Source organism: Vidua chalybeata, chromosome 4 (assembly GCF_026979565.1).
Source record: "Vidua chalybeata isolate OUT-0048 chromosome 4, bVidCha1 merged haplotype, whole genome shotgun sequence".
NCBI classification, from domain to species: Eukaryota; Metazoa; Chordata; class Aves; order Passeriformes; family Viduidae; genus Vidua; species Vidua chalybeata.
The window spans coordinates 71,971,610-71,992,228 of NC_071533.1; the positions used below are offsets into that span (position 1 = coordinate 71,971,610).

Genomic DNA, 20,619 nt, shown 5'->3' on the forward strand with positions numbered 1-20,619 from the left:
TGAGGCTGGAAAAGCCCTCCAGGATCACCGAGCCCAGCCTGTGACCGAGCCACACCTTGTCCCCACCCTGAGCACTGAGTGCCACGTCCAGCTGGCACCTCCAGGCGTGGGGCAGTCCCAAAGCCCAAAGTGTCCATCCTGTTTGAGGAGAGGTCGGCCAGGAAATCCTCTCCTTCCATCCAGAAGCCATCCCTGGGCAGAGAGGGAAGGCTCTGGGCTCCCGGTGGGGAAGGGCCGCGCGGAGGCTCCGGAGCCGGCTCCGCTGCCGGGAGCGTTTGTTTAGACACGGCCAATCTGTTACCAATTAGGGAGAGGAAACGCCAAGAGGCTGCCTTGTTAATTAAGGAACTCGCTATCAAAGGACTCATTAAGAGCTACTGAAATGGAATGGTTGTTCAAATAAATACCCATTAATCTTAACGCGCAATCAGGACCGCGCTGCCGGTCCCCACCACCCTGCAGGAGCACCTCCGGCCGCCAGGGAATCGTGGAATGGGTTGGGTTGCACCCCAAAGATCACCCAGGTCCACCCAGGTGCACCCTTGGAGCACCCTGGGACACCTCCCACTATGCCCAGGGTGCTCCAAGCCCTGTCCAGCCGGTCCTTGGGCACTTCCAGAGGTCCAAGGGCAGCCACAGCTTCCCTTCACCTGTTGGTGCCTCCTGCACTTCCCCTGGCCCAAACCAGGTGGGATGTGGTCCCTGAAATCCAAACCCAGCTCCTGCTGTAGCACGGAGAACCCTCCCAGCGGCTCTCCGAGGAATTAACGCAGCATTTCCATGGAAAACAAGGCCTGACAGGCTCCAAGCGCTCTCAGAGTTTCCAATTATTTTTTTTAGCTACCAGCAGAATTCCTTCTTCGCCCGCAACAAGCATCGGGATTGATGCGATTAAGGATATTTAGACGTGCAAAATCCAGGGACTTCAGAGAGCAGAAAAGCGGGCCAAAAATCGGGAATTCTTTGGTATTAAATGTACAATTTTCTATAAACACCACGAGTTGTCCCCGTAATTTCAACACTGAATTTCCTGACTTTCCCAATCCATAAGGCAGCGCTGGGATGTTTTGCAGAGGATGGAAACGTGATGGGGAAATAATGAGCAATTGTTTGGTAGCACAAGCCCCAGGATAATCCCAGCGGATCCTCTCTCTGTGGCCGCAGATGGAGACTTCAGACCCTGCAGACCTCCCAGGGCTCATCTCCTGCTCCAGAAGCTTCTGGAAACCCTGGCTGCCTCAAATCCCCCCTAAACTAGGGGCAAATTCAACAAACCATCCCTGGAAATTTTTCCTGCCTTGCTTGTCCTGTCCTGATTTGCGTTTTTTTTTTTTAAACAACAGTTCTGCACTCACTGAAGGTGGCAGAAAAACCCCAAACCATCACCCAAAAGAACAAACGCTTCCCAAAGCGTCAAAACAAATGAATGACGAGTACCTGTAATTTTTAAAAATATTTTTAAGAGGTTTACATAAAAAATAAACCTTTCATTAATTGCCCAAAAGTCAATTTTCAACTGGACCAAGTGGGTTTTCGTGGACAGTTTTGGTTGGATTTTTTTTTTTTTTCTGGTTTGCTTTGGGTGTTTTCAGATTTGTTTTAGTTTAAGAAACCACACAAAGCCAAACAAAATTGCTACCAAAAAAAAAAAAAAAAAAAAGAAAAAAAAAGCCCAAAAAACCCCAAATAAACCCAAAAGCTGTGGGTCTGCACTCATGATCCTGCAAAGAAATGGGTCTCCAGGACAAAGAGGTCCAAAGGAACGAGGGACAGGCCCAAGCAAGGACACCCCAAGCCCCACTGGTGTATCTGGTTGGTTGCCAATGTCACCCCTGGTGACAAAGATGTCCCCTCAAGGCTGGAGCTCAGCTGGCCCCCACCACCACCGTGGCCACACCAACCTCTACGGCTGCGTCCCAAACAAACCCAGCAGGTATCAAACAACTCTCAATTCGTTAGTTCTATTTACTCAGCTTTGCAGCAGACTCATTAGGAACAAATCCCCTTTTTTTGTCCCTATTTTTTTTTTTTTTTTTTAATGGAAGGAGGACAGGAGCGGAGCAATTCCTGGTTTCCAGCTGTGGGCCGGGCTCTGTCACTCGGCGTTGACGTGACACGCGTGGGGCACGTAGTGGCTGACATGTGACCACTAACGGGCCCTGAGTGACTTCAGCCACTGCCAGACCCGGATTTGATCTCTGGCTCCATGGAGTCATCCCAGGAGCTGAACACTGGAGCCACTGTGTGGATTTATGGAGCTGGAAAAAGGGGCTGGAGCCAAGCTAAGAGGTGACGTTCACGTGGGCTTGGGATTTGCCAAGGAAAAGAAGAAGGAGGGAAACCTTCCAGCCAAGGCTGGCTTGCGGGTCAGGGCTCCTGGGCACATGGGAATGGCTGCTGGAGGAAGGGATATTCCTCAGCCGTGGATCAATGGGATGCTCCTCAGCCTTGGATCCATGGAATACTCCGAGCCTTGGACCAGTGGGATGCTCCTCAGCCTTGGATCCATGGAATATTCCTAAGCCTTGGACCAATGAGATGCTCCTCAGCCTTGGATCCATGGGGTAATCGTCAGCCTTGGACCAGTGGGATGCTCCTCAGCCTTGGAGCCATGGAATACTCCAAGCCTTGGATCAATGGGATGCTCCTCAGCCTTGGAGCCATGGAATACTCCGAGCCTTGGATCAATGGGATGCTCCTCAGCCTTGGATCCATGGAATACTCCGAGCCTTGGATCAATGGAATACTCTGAGCCTTGGACCAACGGGATGCTCCTCAGCCTTGGGAGTCATGGGATTCTCCTCAGCCTTGGGCCAATGCTCCTCAGCATCCGGTTGGCCCAAGGCTGAGGAGAATCCCATGGGATCCTCCAAGCCTTGGAGCTCCTGATGCCCAGGCTCAAGAAAAGAGAGGTGATGTCTGCACACACATTTCTTTGGGAAGGCGTTTTGGATTCCATCCACCCTGGGACACGTGGAATGGCCAATGTCACCATGACAGCAACGTCCCTTCCAACAGCCCCAGCATCCACTCCCAGCTGGGACAGGCACCCATTCCCTGATTTCCCAGGAATGGAGAGGCCTCTTCTGCCCAGGATCTGCCATTCCAGAAATGATCCCACAAACCAGAGCTGTTGGTTTGGGAGGAGGATGGATGCTCTGGGAGGGTTGGGTCACCCATGGAAGAGCCCTCGGTGCCATCAGCAAATCATCAGATTCCAACACAGTTTCCCCACTGGAGCTTTTCCTGAGTAAAACTGGGATTTTGGCCTTGGCTTTCACCATCCCTATCTCAGTTCAGGAGACAACCTCCCACCATGGAAGATCTCTGGTTCACCATGGAAAGCCTACGGAGAGCAGCACCAATTAACCCAATTCCAAGCGGAATCTGTCTCCTGCAAAGACCAACTCAACTGGAAAGCTCCAAACGTGGAGCAGCTCCAACCAACCTGGAAGGCCCCATCCCTTGCCTGACCTGGGATCTCTCCTGAATTCCTGTGGAAGCTGATCCCGTTTCAGTGGCTGCATTCCAGAGGTGTGGAGAAAACTCCACGGGGTGTCCTTTGCCAGAGGCAAACATTCCCCACCTTGATGGTATTTTGGGAAAACGGGATCCGGCAACAGGACCAACACATGGCAGAGCTGAACTCCCACCAGAAGCTCAGGGACAGCCAGACAAGCAACAAAAAAAAAAAAAAAAAAAAGGAAAAAAAAAAAAAAGAGAAAAGGAAAAGGGGGAAGAGAAAAGCAAATCCAGCAATCATCCTCACCACACCAAAAATAAACCAGCCACTGCAGCCCGATACAAATCCCTGACATTCCAATAAAAGAGAAAGAAAACCTTGGCTGTGCCCAAGATGCCCAAGGTCAACAGCTGGAAGTATTTTGGCTGGAGCTGGTGGAAACTCAAGGAAGAGGGAAATCACACTGGGGGTGATGGTCACAACCAGCTCCCGCAGACAGGGCTGAAAGGGGCTTTTATTAAAAATATTTAATGCTGTTTTATTCGGTTTGGGGCTTTTTTGGGGGTCTTTAATAGTTTGTGGAGTAACCATCTCCATGGAAAGGTTCTTCCTTTGAAGGAATCAAGAGGTCTTGGAATCATGAGAAGCCTGAGAAGCAGAAGCAAAAACACCCAACAGCAAAAGCACGACTCAAGGTGTTTGGAACCACGGGAAATTGTGGGATTCGGGATATCAGGGGCTCTGGGATATGAGCAGGCACAGGAACACACAATTTGTCCCTCTGTCAGAGCCAAGGAGTGACTTCTGCTTCATGACTTTTGTTAAACAGGAAAATAAATAAACAGAAGGAGGGGAAGGGAAGCACCCCGGGATGCAGCTGCCACAGCCGAGCACGGGGCAGCTCCTTTGGAGCCCCAAAGAGCCCAAAGTGGGCAGAGATCCCCTCTGGAAGCTCCAGGGATTGCAACGAAGCTGGGAAGCTGCTGGGGGAAATTCGGATAGGCACCATATGCAAAAATCCAAGGAAACAGAAGAGTCCATGATCTCCGTCTTTTTCCTTGTTCAACATCCAAAGGCAGGGCAGGGCGTTTTTAATTAAATGGTTTTTGGGAGTCAAGAACATGGAAATTGTTGGGTGCAGAGCCTGGATCACCCAAAATCAGCTGGAGAATCCAGCTGCTCTCCAGCCAGGCTCCTGTGATGCTGCAGGATCTCTCCAAGGACCTCCACACCAGTCACGGGTGGGAAAGATTCCTGCCAGTCCAGGTTTGGGGTGGGACAACATCACACCCAGAGAAACTCCAGGAAATATTCTAGGAATTATTCTAGGAATTACAGCCTTTATCCTGGTTTGCCACTGGGTTTAGCTGCAGGCACTCAATAACCACAGAACCACCTGATCCCAACTGTCCCACCAGGCTGGAAGTTGAGACTGGCATCAAAATCACAGAATCCTGGAATGGTTTGGGAGGGAAGAGACCTTAAATCCCATCCATTCCCACCCTGCCATGGACAGGACACCTCCCGCTGTCCCGGGTGGATCAAAGCCCCAATGTCCAACCTGGCCTTGGACACTTCCAGGGATCCGGGGGCAGCCACAGCAAATCTGGGAATTCCATTCCAGGGCCTCACCACCCTCACAGGGAAGAAGTCCTTCCCAATATTCCATGTAAATCTCCCCAAAGCCAAAAGGTACACAAGGAACATGAAGTAGCCTTGATTTTTTTTTGGTCCTATTCGTGTTTCCCGAGGTTCTCTCCTGGTCCCCGTGTCGAGGATCCGAGACTTTCCCAGTTCCTTGATGGAAAGCAGAGCCGTGGCCCGGCCGCGATCGGAGCGCACGGCTCCAAACTGGAACGAACGAGACCGAAAAAAAAAAAGGGGAAAAAAAAAAAAAAATGGACATATTTCATCCTCCTCTTTTGTGGGTTTTGTTTTCTTTTGTATTCGCTTTGGGAATAACATTCTTTCCATTGGGAAGAGCCTGATTTTCCATTAAATACAAAGCAGCTGCCATCTTGGAAACAAAAAGTTGATTAAATACAGATTCTTTTTTTATTTTTTCCCTCGCTTATGAAGAGCAAGAACCACGTTTGTTTCTGCTGATTTATCGGGGCAAAGCTGCCAATTACGGCAGCAGGAAAACTTAAAGAGAGCGGCTTGAATCGCTCCATCTTCCCGAAATAATTTTGTAATTATAATTCGATGTCGGAGAAAAAAGGAAAGATCCAGAAGTTTGGAGCGCTCGTCCTCCCTCTGGGAGAGCCACCCCGGGGGTTCCTCACCCTCTGCACACACAGGGATGCTCCAGATCCCCCATTTACGCAGATCCCCGCCCGTTGGGATGCCGGGGGAAGGCTCGGCACATGGGGGTGACGCGCGGGGCCTGGAGGAGACGCAACCGCTGCCCCACTGCGGCCCAGATGGTGAACAGACTGGAAAAAAAGGATGAGCTCCAAGGACAAATCCCAACCCACCCACTCCATTGCTACTCCATGAGCCAGCAAAGCTCAGTCCAAGAGGTTTTTTCCAAGCAGACCCGAGTGACCAACAGAAGCGGCATCCAAACCTTCAGCTCTTTTTGTCTTTTCCCAAAATCTGAATCATAGCTTAAATTTATATTTCAAAATTGAGGTGTTATAGCGAAAAACCAGGCAGAAGATGGATGAAACAGAGAGATGGGGAAAGCTGTAGGAATTAGTGACTGGTTTTCCATTAACCCATCAGGTTCTCCTGATTTCTTGCCTTTCATGGAACCCAACAAAAAACTCCAGAGGATAATGAGAATTCCACAGAGATCTGCACTTTGAGACGTTTTTCCTGCTCCTGTTATTCCATCTACCCAAGGCTGTAAGATCCAGGGAAAAGATTTGTGGAAAGGGACCCTGTGATGGCCACGAAATCATCTTCACCCACACTGGTGGCATCAGCCGTGGCTGGTGGCTCCAAGCGACGATCCCGAGCACCCAACTTCTCTGAGCACCCTCAACTCAAGTGTCCCCTGCACAGGGACCCCCCAAAGGTTTGGGCTCCCCCAGGGCAGCTGGGGCTCCTCCCGTGGATGGGTTAAGGAAGGTGTGGAGAGCTTTGGAAGCTGTTCATGGATGTCCCTTTCCACGTTCCCAACTTAAGAGCCCTTGGAAGAGCAGTGGATGAAACAAGAGGAAAGCAGGAAATTGCAAATCCTATGATTTCCCCTAAATGTCCTAAAGGGTAGAAGAATCCCAATCCAAACTTCATCTCCTGGTAGGGTTTTTGGAAGGTCCAGGCTGAGGCTCTGGAGCAGGAAGGAGAAGGCACGTTTGGATCCCATACAACAGGGCCGGAATTTCGGCTGCCAGATTCCCTGTGCCACACATTCCTTATGGATGGGGGTGCATCCAACAGCTTCCTCAAACCCAGTTTGGAAAACAAAATTCCAAGCCAGCCATGCCGAGGTGACTCCACAGAGGGAACGATACCTACGGAAGCACGCCCTGGTTTAAAGGATTTATGGGATTGGGCATTTTGGCTTCCATCAATTTTCCAAATTAATGTCTGCTGAAAGCAGACAAGGAAACCTTGGCATTCCAGATAACCCAGCTTAGCCAGACTCGAGTTTACAGAGCTCCTGGGAAAATCAGGGGTCAGCCTGCCCCGTCCAGCACTACCAAATCCATGGGATTTGGACACTCTGCTCCTTGTTTTAAAGCACCACCAGCTCCTGTTTCGGCCCCTCAATCCTGACAAATATTTGGGATTCCGGAGGCACTTGGGAAACCAGGAATGGGCTGCTCCAGCCACCAGTCCATCCTCTCCCCTTCACGGCATCCCTGTTTTTACAGGAATTTTGCTGAACATTCATTCAGGCCAAGCAATCCCCTAAAAGACTTGGATCACCTCTGGAGTGGAAAGCCCTAGACACGGAAGATTCCATGTCTGCATCCCACTTTTTTTTACCTTTTAAAATTCCAGGATTAGCCACAACAACTTCCCACCGGACAAATTAAACTCTGCTAGAATTCCTCCTTTGTCCTGCCACTTTGCGCAATCCCATTTTTATTCTTCCCCCCTCTCCCGTGATTTATTCCCGCCAATTAATCCCAACTAGGCAGAGAACAGAAAATTAGGAGGGATAAAAGGAAGGAAAACTGGGATTTGTTGCCGTTAAGAACGAGCCTGACTAAGAGCAGGCTGGCAAAGCCCCTCCATATAAAGGGATTACTCCATCCCTGACCCTTTCCAGGGGAGCTCCAGGTATTATTTTCCATTGATTTACCTTAATGAAAGTAATGCCCCCCTCTCCGTAGGAAGCTGACTCCAGAGCTGTCTAGGCACTGGATCCAATTAAAGAAATAAATACATCTGGCTTCTAAACAGCTCCGAGCCTGGAAAAGCCAGAGGGAAAAGGGCTTTTTGCATCTCTCCCTCTTGGGCTACGCCCCGAGGACAGCACAGAGGATGCCTGACATCCAACACCGCTCCTGGAAACCCCTGGCTGCAGGGAATGCCTGGAGCATCCCGGCTGCTCCGCGGCTTTGATGGGAGCCGGCTTTAACGAGGCTCCCTCTCTCCAGGAGCTGGCGTTGATTTGAGGCCTCGGTGTTGACTTAGAAACCCCCCAGGAGCCCGGAGCCTGCAAATAGTCCAGGCTTAGCCAGGCTCGGTTTCCAGAGAAAGGGGCGGCACAAGCATCCCACCGGAGCAGGGAATATCGGTCGGGATTCCCATGAAGAGCAGGGAATACAGGCTGGAAAGCAGAAGCAGGGTCCAGGCTCTGAATGTGACAACCCCACAGAATTGCCAGCTGGGTTTTGCTCCCACGGGCCTGGGTTTGCAGCCGTGGGAATAGAGGAAACAAGGTGGCTGCAGAGCACTTTGTTTGCCGTCCATCCCTGGAAATGCCGCGGGTTTCCCCTCCTGCACGTGGAACAAGCAGAGATGACAACAATCACAGGGGGTTGCTGAACCAGAAGGAAGGTCTGAGAGTCTCCTTGGCTTTATTTTGGTGCTAATTGGCCAAATCCAAACTGGGAAGATGGCACTTGTCAAGAGTCCGCATTATTTTCTGGAGAAAACCATGGAATCCCAGAGTGGTTTGGGATGGAAGGGACCTTAAAGATGATCCAGTCCCACCCCCCTGCCATGGCAGGGACACCTTCCACCATCCCAGGTTGCTCCAAGCCCCATCCAGCCTGGCTTTGGACATTTCCACTCCAGTCTGAGGGAAGGCTTAGTGCTCCAGTCCCTCAAACCAGGAGGAATTTCCAGCTGGAATCCCCATGGGGAATTTCTCTGAACAAGAAGCACGGATTTTACAAACATCTTTTCTCTTGGGAGCAGAGTGTGAGAATCCAGGTTTCCCTCCTATCAGGCGTTCCCCCTAATTCCCTGCAGATTTAGGTATTCCAGGGTGATGCAAGGAGCCATTTCAATGCACTGAAACCGACAATTTAGTGACCCACTGGAAAGGAAACCCTTTCCTTTGCTCTCCGATTCATCCCAGAATTATTTATCCCATCGATCTCAACTTTCAGTCCATCTTTTCCTTTCCTCCTGGCTGACACAAAGGACCTTTTTCTGGTTCAACTTCCCCCCTGAGCCTGGAGGGGTGAGCGGAGCAGAGCCGAGGCGCAGGACACAGCGTCCGGTACTCACCGACATGGTAGAGTGGACATCTACCTGCCCCTACAGAGGACAACACAGGAGGTCAGAGGGTCAGAGGACAAAGGCAGAAAGGAGCCCAAAGGGCATCAGAGGTGCCCACCACCCCCACAACGCTCCAACGGCGGCTCCCACATTGGCAAAGGATCGGGAAAGCAAAGTGGAGGCTCCCGGGAGCTGCTTGGAGGAGGAGGAGGAGGAGGAAGTGCCACAAGAGCAGTTTTGTTGTCATTCTGTCACAGATTCCTGGAGTGGGTTGGGTTGGAAGGGACCCTAAAGACCATCCTGATTCAAACATCTGTCACTGTCCCGGGTGGATCCAAGCCCCACTGTCCCACCTGGCCTTGGACACTCCCAACGATCCAGGGGAAGCCACAGAAAATCTGGGAATTCCAGCCCAGCCCCTCCCCACCCTCCCAGCCAGGAATTCCTTGCCAAGATCCCATCCACCCCTGCCCTGTGGCAGTGGGAAGCCATTCCCTGTGTCCTGTCCTTCCATCCCTAGTCCCAGGTCCCTCTCCAGCTCTCTTGTCTGCTCTGCGTGTCCCCATCCCTGTTCCTCAGCAACCCCACCTGCAAGAGGTGATGGATCTCAAACCCTGGGATCAGCTCCAGCAGGGCTTGCTCAGCTCTTCCAAAGGCCAGGGGAGTTATTTAAGCACAGACTGGACTTGTGCAAACCCAGAGGTGACTCTGGTGCTCCTGAGATGTTTTCCTGATGGTTATTTTCCACTTGGGTCCCTCCCAGCGCGGCCGAGGCTGTGGTTGGTGCAAAGTTCATGGCATTTCGCTTCCATGCACAGGGCCTTGGCTTATAAATATTCCAGAGGGATTTGACTTTTCAAATAAAAACACAGGCAATCGTTCTCTTTGGAAAGAAAATAAACACTTGCAAAGCTCTTTCTACCAGAGCAAGAGCTGCCGGGGCCGTTCGTTTGCGAGGGGGGAAGAGATGCCAAGAGAAGGCAAAAAACCATCACGGCTCCAGCTGAAATCTGTGCCTGCCATCTGGCAAAAATAAGCAGAAAAGGGGAAAAAAAAAATAGGGGAAAAAAAAAAATCCCTCTGCAGAGGGTTCACACTGAAGTGCTCAATGGCAGAGGTTGGATTTGTTGGATCGCTGAAAGATTGCTTCCCCTTCCCAGGTCAGCCTCACCTCTTGACCTGCCCTGATTCCCTTCCAAAGGAGGTTATCGAGATACAAGACTAACAGAGGATTAAAGGAAACTGAAAATAAAAACAAAACACCCCCCCTTCCCCCAGCCCCGCTCCCCTCCCCCAAAAAAACATCCTTGCTTTGTTAACCTGACAGTTCAGGGGAGGTGTTGACACAACCCTCCATCTCTGAGGAGCTTAATGTCAACAAATCAGTGTGTTTGGAGTAGCCCTGTCAATGCCATTTACATTAACTTGTCCAACAAGAAATAAAAACAACAATCAGCCATCAAAGACAAAAGGCTTTTTCAGTCATTCTTTGCAAAGTCTTAGGCTGGAAATGTCCATTTTTTGGAGGCCGTGGCCCTTTGCTTGCTGAAAACCAGAAACCACCTTTTTTTTTTTTTTTTTTTAAGGCCCAAAATACTTTTTGTACTAATTTTTTTTTTTTTTTTTACCCTTAAAAAAAGAAGTTTTTCTTTTAAAGGAGACTGGAGCATCCCATATTAATGAGCTCCACAGCAGCAGGAACTGACTCTCCCTGGTTAACGCAGGAAGAGGGCGGCCTCGGGAGCCAAATGTTAATTATGCTTTGATTCCCATCAGCCTTTTATTTGCTCGGAGACATTTTTGGGCACTTAGTGGAGCATTCTGGAATCGTGGCTCCAAACCACCATGACCGTTTCATGCAGCACTGGCATGCACCAAAGCCCCGGGGAAGTTCTCCGTGAACTTTTCCTGCCCCTCTCCGGCACACGCTGTCCCCACGGCACTGGTGAGGGCTCAGCGTCCCCCAGAAAAACTGCAACGTGCAAATAAATCCCAGGAATTCCCAAAATCAAGTGGTTCTCATCATCTCCCACAATGCCTACTGCAAAGGGAAAATCTGGGATTGCAAGGCCTAGAAAAAGTGGAGGCTCTTTAGGCCGCTGCACCAGACAGGATTTTGGGGTTATTTTTGGGGTTATTTCTGCCAGGTGACCACAGAGGTGGTGGAGGCCTCATCCCTGGAAAAATCCAAGGCCATGGCTCTGGAAAAACTTGATCCAGTTGAAGATGTCCCCCAGAAAACTGCAACGTGCAAATAAATCCCAGCAATTCCCAATATCAAGTAGTTTCCATCATGTCCCACAATGGAAAAATTAAAGACTCAAATTCCTGCTTGAGCTCCAGAGAAAATGGAGACCCTTTAGGTTATAAACCAGGATTTTGGGCTGGGGAAGTTTTGCTGCTTTGAACTAGGTGCCCACAGAGGTGGTGGAGGCCTCAGCCCTGCAAAAATCCAAGGCCATGGCTCTGGACAGCTTGATCCAGTTGAAGCTGTCCCCCAGAGAAGTAAAACATGCAAATAAATCCCAGGAATCCCCAGTATCAAGTGGTTTCCATTATCTCCCACAATGCCTACTCCAGAGGAAAAATTTGGGGCTGAAATTCCTGCTTGAGGCCTAGAAAAAGAGACTTAAAAAGAGACTTTGGGTCAATCTACCAGCCAGGATTTTGGGCTGGGTTATTTTTGCTGGCTGCCCACAGAGGTGGTGGAGGCCTCATCCCTGGAAAAATCCAAGGCCATGGCTCTGGAAAAACTTGATCCAGTTGAAGATGTCCCCCAGAAAACTGCAACGTGCAAATAAATCCCAGCAATTCCCAATATCAAGTAGTTTCCATCATGTCCCACAATGGAAAAATTAAAGATTCAAATTCCTGCTTGAGCTCCAGAGAAAATGGAGACCCTTTAGGTTATAAACCAGGATTTTGGGCTGGGGAAGTTTTGCTGCTTTGAACTAGGTGCCCACAGAGGTGGTGGAGGCCTCAGCCCTGCAAAAATCCAAGGCCATGGCTCTGGAAAAACTTGATCCAGTTGAAGATGTCCCCCAGAGAAGTAAAACATGCAAATAAATCCCAGGAATCCCCAGTATCAAGTGGTTTCCATTATCTCCCACAATGCCTACTCCAGAGGAAAAATTTAGGGCTGAAATTCCTGCTTGAGGCCTAGAAAAAGTGGAGACTTTAGGTCAATCCACCAGCCAGGATTTTGGGCTGGGTTATTTTTGCCAGGTGCCAGAGGTGGTGGAGGCCTCATCCCTGGAAAAATCCAAGGCCATGGCTCTGGAAAAACCTGATCCAGTTGAAGATGTCCCCCAGAAAACTGCAACGTGCAAATAAATCCCAGCAATTCCCAGTATCCCAGTTTCCATTTTTCCAAGGAAAAATTTGGGGCTGAAATTCCTGCTCGAGGCCTAGAAAAAGAGACTAAAAAAGAGACTTTAGCCAGGATTTTGGGCTGGGTTATTTTTGCTGGATGCCCAGAGAAATGGTGGAGGACTCACCCTTAGAAAAATCCAAGGCCATGGATCTGGACAACCTGATCCAGTTGAAGATGTCCCTGCTTACTGCAGAGACTTGGAGCAGGTGACCTTTAAACCCAAACTGTTCAACACAATCATTTTGGGATTCCCGAGAAACACAGGAAAAATTCAGCCTAAAGAGGGAAACATAAACCCTAATCCCGAATCCCAGCTCAGATTCCTTCCAGCTCCTCTTCAGCCCCTCTCCAATGTTGAGTCCCAAGGATATTCCAAGGCCACTTGAGCTGCCCTGGGGCCAGCTGGAGCCATGACCCTGCAGAGGTTTTCCTGCAGCTCCGTCGGGACAATGGGATTACTCAGCCCCGTCACGGTGCATTTCTGCAGCCTCAGGAATTTGGGCTCCTTTTTTTTTTTTTTTTTTTTTTCCCTGATGAGGTTTTTTTGGAGGTGGAATTCTAGCCCAGGAACTCCGACATGCCCGGGCTGAGGTTCCCTGATGGGCAGGTGGAGGTGTCATTCCAGCTGGGACAAAAGGCAGGGGAGCAACAAATCTGCACCTTCCAACACCAGGGGAACACTTCTCACTTGGTCAAAATCCCACAAATTCAGTAGGAACCAGCTCTGGAAGATGGGAGCATTTCCAAAGCAGGCAGGAGAACGGGAATGGGAGGTGTTGCGCACAGGAATGAAGGTGCTCCAAGGACACCTCACCCCAGGACAGGGAACAGTCCTGGAGCTACTGGCAGTGTGGAAATCCTGGATTTTATGGGACCAGGCTGAAAACTCATCTCAAACAGGGCAGCAGCTCCTCTCAGACCCCAAAACTGCCGTGCTTTATTTCCAGTCACACCTCTCGTGCTGATGGATTGGGATGGGTTTGGATCAGCTCCACCTTGTCACCAGAACCCTGAATTTCCTTCCATAGCTGGAATTCACCCTTTTAGGAATGTTCCTTCACCCCCCTCGCTCTTTCCTTCCCCAGCTGATGCTCATCTCACATTTTTGGTGCTTTAAAAAACACCTCCATCGTTTTTTTCATGGCTTTGGACAACACCTTTATGTCCTGCACTTCAGTAGCAAAGCCCAGGAATTTCAGTGTGCTCCAAAATCAGCCACTGGAAAAATTCCCTGAACCCTACAGGGATGAAAGACCTTGACACCAAAGGATGTGGAGGCCTCTGGGATGCAGCCTGGTCCTCCCTGGCTTGCTCTCACCCACGGTTTGGGTGATCCATCAGCAACATAAGGGAAAAAGCTCCAATCAATATTAAAAAAATCCCAAAGCTGCAGCTCCACAAAGCTTTGAACCAGACCTGCAGCTGCCCAAACCAGGCTGAGGTGCCTCCCCTGTCTCCCCAGGCTTTGGGGATGCTCTGGAGCTCAGGGGCTGCCCAGCAAACCCAAACTTCTGCTCAGCTGAGGCTTTTCTAACCCACTTCTGGAAGACAAAAGGCTGCCTCGATCCGTCCTGGTGCTTTTTAGACCAACTCAAGTCCTCCCAGGCTCCAAACCAACCCTGACTGGCTCCAAAAGGAAACATTAATATTTAAGGAAGATAAATCACTCCCGGCCCACCTCATAAATCACTGTGGGCATCCCCCCCCAGCTCATCTCTGCTGCTTCATGCTCTGCTGCAGAGACCAATCTCCCTGTCAGATTCCATTACTGGCTCCTGAGTGTTCCCAGCGTGACGGGTGGAAGCCTCCAGGTGCTAAACCAACCCACAGCTCCTTTTTTTTTTTTTTTTTCCAGGAGAAATCCACCCATTTCCAGCATCTCCTGGCTCCACAAGGCACCTGCCACAGGACACCTGCTTGGGGACATTTGGGACAAACCTGGCTGGGGAGATGGAGCCAAGTCCTCCCCACCTCTCTGCTCAACATTTCATTTATCAGTTCATTCACCAGCTTGTCCCACTGATAACAGGGCCGAGGAAGCCACTTCTCCTCAGCACAGGTGCAGAGGAGCAGGGAAGCCACTTCCAGTCCCCTTTTGGGGGTTTCTCCCCCACAGCAAATCAGCCAGAGCTCCCCCTGCTCCCAGATCTTCCTGCTGGGATGGGGATGCCCAAAGACACGAGCCAGCACGGTTTGGGGGTGTGACACCTCCCAAAACAGGGTGGGACCTCCTTCCAGAGGAGAATCCCAGGGCACGAACAGAATGAAGGAAGCTGCCACTGGGGAATATTAAATCTTCCCTTCCTGTTTACTCCCAGCTCGTGAAAGCAGCAAATAAATCCCAGTTTCGTAAAGAAGGAAAGGTCTGAAATTGCTTTTAGAAGAACCACAGAGCTCAGGGGATTTGCTGTTTCAAAATACCTGCTGATCCCAGCTCCTCCCGAGAGCGTATCCACACAGCTCAAAACAAATCCCATTTAGAGGAGGAAAAAAAAACTGCTGGAGCAAAAAAGGAATCTCCCTGGTGATTGGATTTTTCCTACCAATGAGACACCACTCAGCCAACTGCAAAAAGCAGCATAAAGCACATTTCTGATGGCAGCAGCGGCATAAACACAGGGACTTTAGACAGCAGAGAGAAGAAAGAAACATATGGTGCCTTCCAAGGGAGCAATACTGGGATGGGAGGCATCAGGGACTTGACAAACACTTGGAAACGCAGCTGTAGTTCCAGTAACGCGCCCACAGGCTGGATTTTCTGGGGAAAAAAAATCCTGGATGGGCATTAACTGGAAGTTAAAATATCTAAAACACAGGTGGGGAATAAATGACGATCCTGCTGGCACACAGTGGGCTGGGATAGAGCCTCAACCCCACAAAACTAGACCTGCAAATAACTGGGAGAATCCTACTGAAGCCCAGCTGGTGGAGACAGGTGAAACAGCTTCCTTTAAAAACGGAATTTTTCCTACATCCTCCACCAGCACCAGGCCCTGTTTCCACCACAGCCCGACACGCTGGAGCTCCCACAGGAGCCTGGGGCAGGAGGGAGGGGAGGCTCACCGGGAGGTGGGTGAACACGGCGAAGGTGCTGCGCAGGAAGCCGATGAGATCCACCAGGTAGTCGCTGGCCCGGCTGCCCGGCTCCGGGGCCATCCAGTCGTAGTCGGCCAGCTGCAGGAACTGGTCGATCTTCTGGTTGAGGTTGGTGTAGATCTCCTCCTCGGCGGCGTGCCGGGCGTCCTGGGAACGAGATAGGATGTGGGGTGGGGGCAAAATCCGGCATGGGATGGGGGCTTCAAACCAGGAAAAACCTACGTGGGATGGGGGCTTCAAACCAGAAAAATCCTGCATGGGATGGGGGCTTCAAACCAGCAAAATCCTACATGGGATGGGGGCTCCAAACCAGCAAAATCCTGCATGGGATGGGGGCTTCAAACCAGGAAAATCCTACATGGGATGGGGGCTCCATGCCATTGAGACCCTATATGGGATGAGAGTTCCACACCACCAGGACCCTGTGTGGGATGGGGGCTCCACTCCACCATTGAGACCCCACGTGGCTTTGGGGCTTCAAACCAGCAAAATCCTGCATGGGATGGGGGCTTCAAACCAGAAAAATCCTGCATGGGATGGGGGCTTCACACCACTGAGACCCTGTGTGGGATGGGGGCTCCACACACCAAAATCCTACACGGGATGGGGAGTTGCACTCCACCACTGAAACCCCATGTGGGATGAGGGCTTCAAACCAGAAAAATCCTACATGGGATGGGGGCTTCAATCCAGAAAAATCCTACATGGGATGGTGGCTCCAAAACAGCAAAATCCTGCATGGGATGGGGGCTCCAAACCAGCAAAATCCTACATGGGATGGGGGCTTCAAACCAGCAAAATCCTACATGGGATGGGGGCTCCACACCACTGAGACCCCACGTGGGATGGGGGCTCCACACCACCCTCTGACAGGGTGGGAGCTCCACCCAACCTTTAGACTGGGATTTGACACAATCCTAAAGCTCGGGGCAGCAACCACGAGGCTGCTGCAGGCTCAGGCTGGTGGGACAGGGACCACCGGGCTGTGGTGGGCAGGACCAAGCTGGATTCTGCCCCTGCTGTGATGTGAGGACAAATCCAGAGGAGATGAAGGAGAGGCTGGCTCCAGGGGTGGGATCCTGGTGTTGGTAACACCGAGGTTGTGGTTCCAGCCCTGGATGGGCTGCTCCAGAGCTGATGATCCCTTGTGGGCTCCTACAGCTCAGAATATCCCGTGATTCTGAGACAGGAGAGGAACAATCCCCTATGGAAACCCCACCCAACCCAGCGCAGGGCTGGGGTTGAGGAGCCTCCCTGCCAGAACAAGGGCAGGACACTCAGCTTCAGCCCTGCATAAAACCAGGATGGACTTCCCTGGGGACACGAGACTCAGTCACCCCAAGGCAAAGGCTCACCAAACCCATTCCTGCTGTTCCCACCTCTGGATCTCCACGGGACACAACCAAATCCCATATAAAGCACCTGGGTGGGCACTCCTGGAGTGGGATTTAAAGGCCTGAAAATCTGTGAGTTTCTGTCATCCCTGATTTTTAGGGGATGATGCTAAAAGGAGTGGAAAGATGGAGAAATGTAAATTCTGGAAGTCTTTCTCCTGGGTGGAAGAGCAACCTGGTGTCCGTGACACAGTACTTCAACAGCAAAGTGAGGATTTATTTAAATAAGTTATCAGGCTTCTGTTCAAGATCTCCTTAATCCTTTAGCTAATTAGGGCTGTAAATTAAGGACAAAAACCTCCCACGATCTCGACAGGAGCAACGCTCCGAAGGACAAACCCAAAAAGCGATGGCGCAACCTCCCCAGGACAGCACAGAATTATCCTGGGGCTCAGCCCAGCTGCCCCTGAGGCCTCCTGCAGCAGATCCCTCCCAGCCCAGCACCCACGCAGGGCTGGGACCCCCCGCCCTGCTCACCTTGAAGGTGGTGGTGCCGTAGAGCTTGGTGGTGTGGACGGTTTCGGGCAGGACGTTGGTGATGTTGGTGATGAACTCCTCCAGGAACTTGCAGGATTTCTCCAGGTGGGTGGTGTTGATGATGATCTGCACCAGCTGGGAAGGCAAAGAAGGGTTCCAGCCCCGCTGCCAGGGGAAGGGATGCCAATGCCACGCAACCCTGGCGTGAAAAGCTGACGCTGTGCAAACACCCCCAGCTTTGCTACGGGCTCCAGCCTCTCCTCCTTTAACACCTAAATCCAAGATAATTCTGGGGGGGAAGCATTTCCCATGACAGCCACTAATACCACGGGAGGCGATTTTTTTTTTTCTTTTTGAGGACTTTCCTACATTGAGCTGTCACTCAGGGCTCCCCAAAAAAACACATCAGGAGGCTCCTGGCTGCCACTGAACCCGAAAAATAACCCAAACTTGAGTGACACCGAGCAGCATCACACGGGCCCTGAACAAAGGAACCACGAGGTTTGGCTCTGGCAGGTGTGGGGTGAGCAGGTCTCTGCCAGCCCCCGGGGCAGCAGAACGCCCTGGCTTGGTGTCATTTCATTGCTGGAGCGTGGTGGGGCTGTCTGGAGCCACCTCCCGTGCAGGAAGGGCTTGGAAACGCTCCCAGACCTGAAGGAGATTGGATTCATCAGCGATTTCAAAGGTGCAGGTGCAGAAATTGTCAAGTGAGACCACAAAGATCCCAGCACTGGTGCTGGTGACACCTTGGGAGGTTCAGCCTGGACACGGGGAAGGAAAAGAGACACTGGAAAGGTGCAGAACTGGAACTGGGTGTCCAGGGAAGCTGTGGGATGTCTGGGAGAAACGAGAAGTTGGGAAGGGAAAGCCTTGGTTGACACGATGCACGGCAGCAATAATTAAGTAAACAATTAGTAACTCCTTGTTTAGTACCAGCAATTAGTAACACCTTGTTGAATACCCAGAGGTCCCACCTGTCCTGGGATTTACATGGATTAAAATCATCAGAAACCTGATTTTGTACAAAAAAAAAGAATGGACCACGGAAAGAAAATCCCAAGTTAGGGTTTGTGCTGCAGCAAAGTGCTGAAACCACTCAAACACCACCAGAAAACGAGGATTGCTCTCCCATTCCTTCCCATTTCCCTCTTGGATCCTCTCTGGTCCTCCCTGAAGTCCTGTGACCAACTCAAATATGTAACAGTGCCCAAAATGTAGAGGGCAAAATTCACAACCAATAGCAAAGAAATCTCTTCACTTTCCCACAAGCTGAAGTTCCTCGCTTTGTACAACAACTCTGAGCAGTTTTCCAGGCAAATATTTCATGGAATGCTCCACCAGCACCTCTAAAAGTGCCTGAAGGAGCTCCAAGGGACCTCCTGTCACGCTGTCCTGGAATCAAAAACTCCAGGAATGGTTTGGCTTGGAAGGGACCTCAAAGATGATCAAATTCCAACCCCAACACTTCCCACTATCCCAGGTGGATCCAAGCCCAATGTCCAACCGGGCCTTGGGCACTGCCAGGGATCCAGGGGCAGCCCCAGCAAATCTGGGAATTCCAGCCCAGCCCCTCCCCACCCTCCCAACCAGGAATTCCTTGCCAAGATCCCAGCCATCCCTGCCCTCTGACAGAGGGAAGCCATTCCCCGTGTGCCGTGGCTCCATTCCTGAGGGAATCCCCGTCCCACCTCTGTCAGTCCAACGTTTTTCCTCTTGATGACGTTCTGTAAACAGTTGCTCAGGGTCCGGGTCAGCAGCAGGTTTGTGGATTTTCTGATCATGTCGTCGACTTCCGTGGAGCTGCGAAGTAAAATTTGAAGAGCAATTCTAAATCTGCTTGTTAGATGCAGAACCAGAGAACCCCAGAGTGGTTTGGGCTGGAGGGGACCTTAGAGATCATCTTGATCCCTTAAATTTCATGGCTGAGAAATGGGCGTGGAGCATCTTTTTTTTCCAAGATGCTCCACGGAAAAAAAAAAAAATCCCTGGGAATTCTCCTCATCCTCCTTCCCGACTCTCCCCTGCAACGCTCACAGGAGCTGATGTTTGAAATGCATCAAAACACAACAAATTCAGGCCTTTTTACCCGTGTTCCAGGAGGAGAGGTGAATTAACACCTGCAAATCCCACATTCCTCAGCCTGCCATCCATGAGGGGCTGGTCCAGCCCAAGGAGGAGCCGCCCATGGCATCAGCACAACCCTACCCCCAGCACTGGGGATTGGCATGTTCAGCACAAGGGAAAAGATCCCCAATGGTGAAACCCCAAATCAAATCCCCCCAAAAATCCCCTCTCAGCCCTTCCCGGGATTCCAGAGAAAATTACAGAAGCACGGAATGGCCTGGGCTGGAAGGGAGCTTAAAAGGAAATGGGAAAAACAGCAGGAGTGAGCGAGGCCACAGGGAATGGGTTTGGAAGGACACACTTCCAAGGATCCCTGGATTTCCACACAGCTGTGCTCAGCACAGCACAGCTCCCATCTCCCAGAACAGTTTGGGTGGGAAGAGACCTTAAATCCCATCCCATCCCACCTCATCCATGGCAGGGACAGCTCCCACTGTCCCAGGTGGATCCAGCCTGGCCTTGGGCACTGCCAGGGATCCAGGGGCAGCCACAGCAAATCTGGGAATTCCAGCCCAGCCCCTCCCCACCCTCCCAGCCAGCAATTCCTTCAAAAGATCCCAGCCCAATCTCCCCTTTCCCAGTGGGAGCCATTCCCTGGCTCCTGTCCCTCTGTCCCTTGTCCCCAGTCCCTCTCCAGCTCTCCTGGAGCCCCTTCAGGGACTCTGAGCATTCCCTGGATTTTTCCCTTCTCCAGGGGAACATTCCCAGCTCTGCCAGCCTGGCTCCAGCCCTGGAGCACCAGACTGGAAACGCCTGCACCCCATTCCTGCCCTTTCCCAGGTGTCTGGAACAGCAGTGCCGCTGGAATTTGGGGGTTCGGCCCCTCCGAGGTGCTCACGGTGCCACCTCTCCTTTCTCCAGGAGGTTTTGCCAACCCCCCCCGCCTGCCAGAGGTTCCTTGGATCTGTGCTTGGCTCTGGATTAGCCCTGACAGCACCGGGAATTGTCTCTGCAGTGAGGGGCAGGAGAGGGAATTCCCAACGGGAACTCTGATCCTCCCGGTAAATCGAGCCCCTGACCTTTGGCTCCTTCTCCTGCTCCACCTGACAGAGGGGCCACGTCAC

The 20,619-nt window shown here is 51.3% G+C and overlaps 1 protein-coding gene across 2 annotated transcripts in view; it reads right to left on the reverse strand.

The window, feature by feature from the left end:
- The window catches only part of EXOC6B (exocyst complex component 6B), a 332,472-nt gene that overhangs the window by 103,843 nt on the left and 208,010 nt on the right, over positions 1-20,619 (reverse strand). For both annotated transcript variants that reach the window (XM_053941959.1, XM_053941958.1), the window contains 3 exons: positions 19,120-19,231; positions 17,432-17,566; positions 15,528-15,707 (listed from right to left, as the gene is read on the reverse strand). In XM_053941959.1, coding sequence (XP_053797934.1) covers positions 15,528-15,707; positions 17,432-17,566; positions 19,120-19,231 — 427 coding nt within the window. The remainder of the gene's footprint in view (positions 1-15,527; positions 15,708-17,431; positions 17,567-19,119; positions 19,232-20,619) is intronic.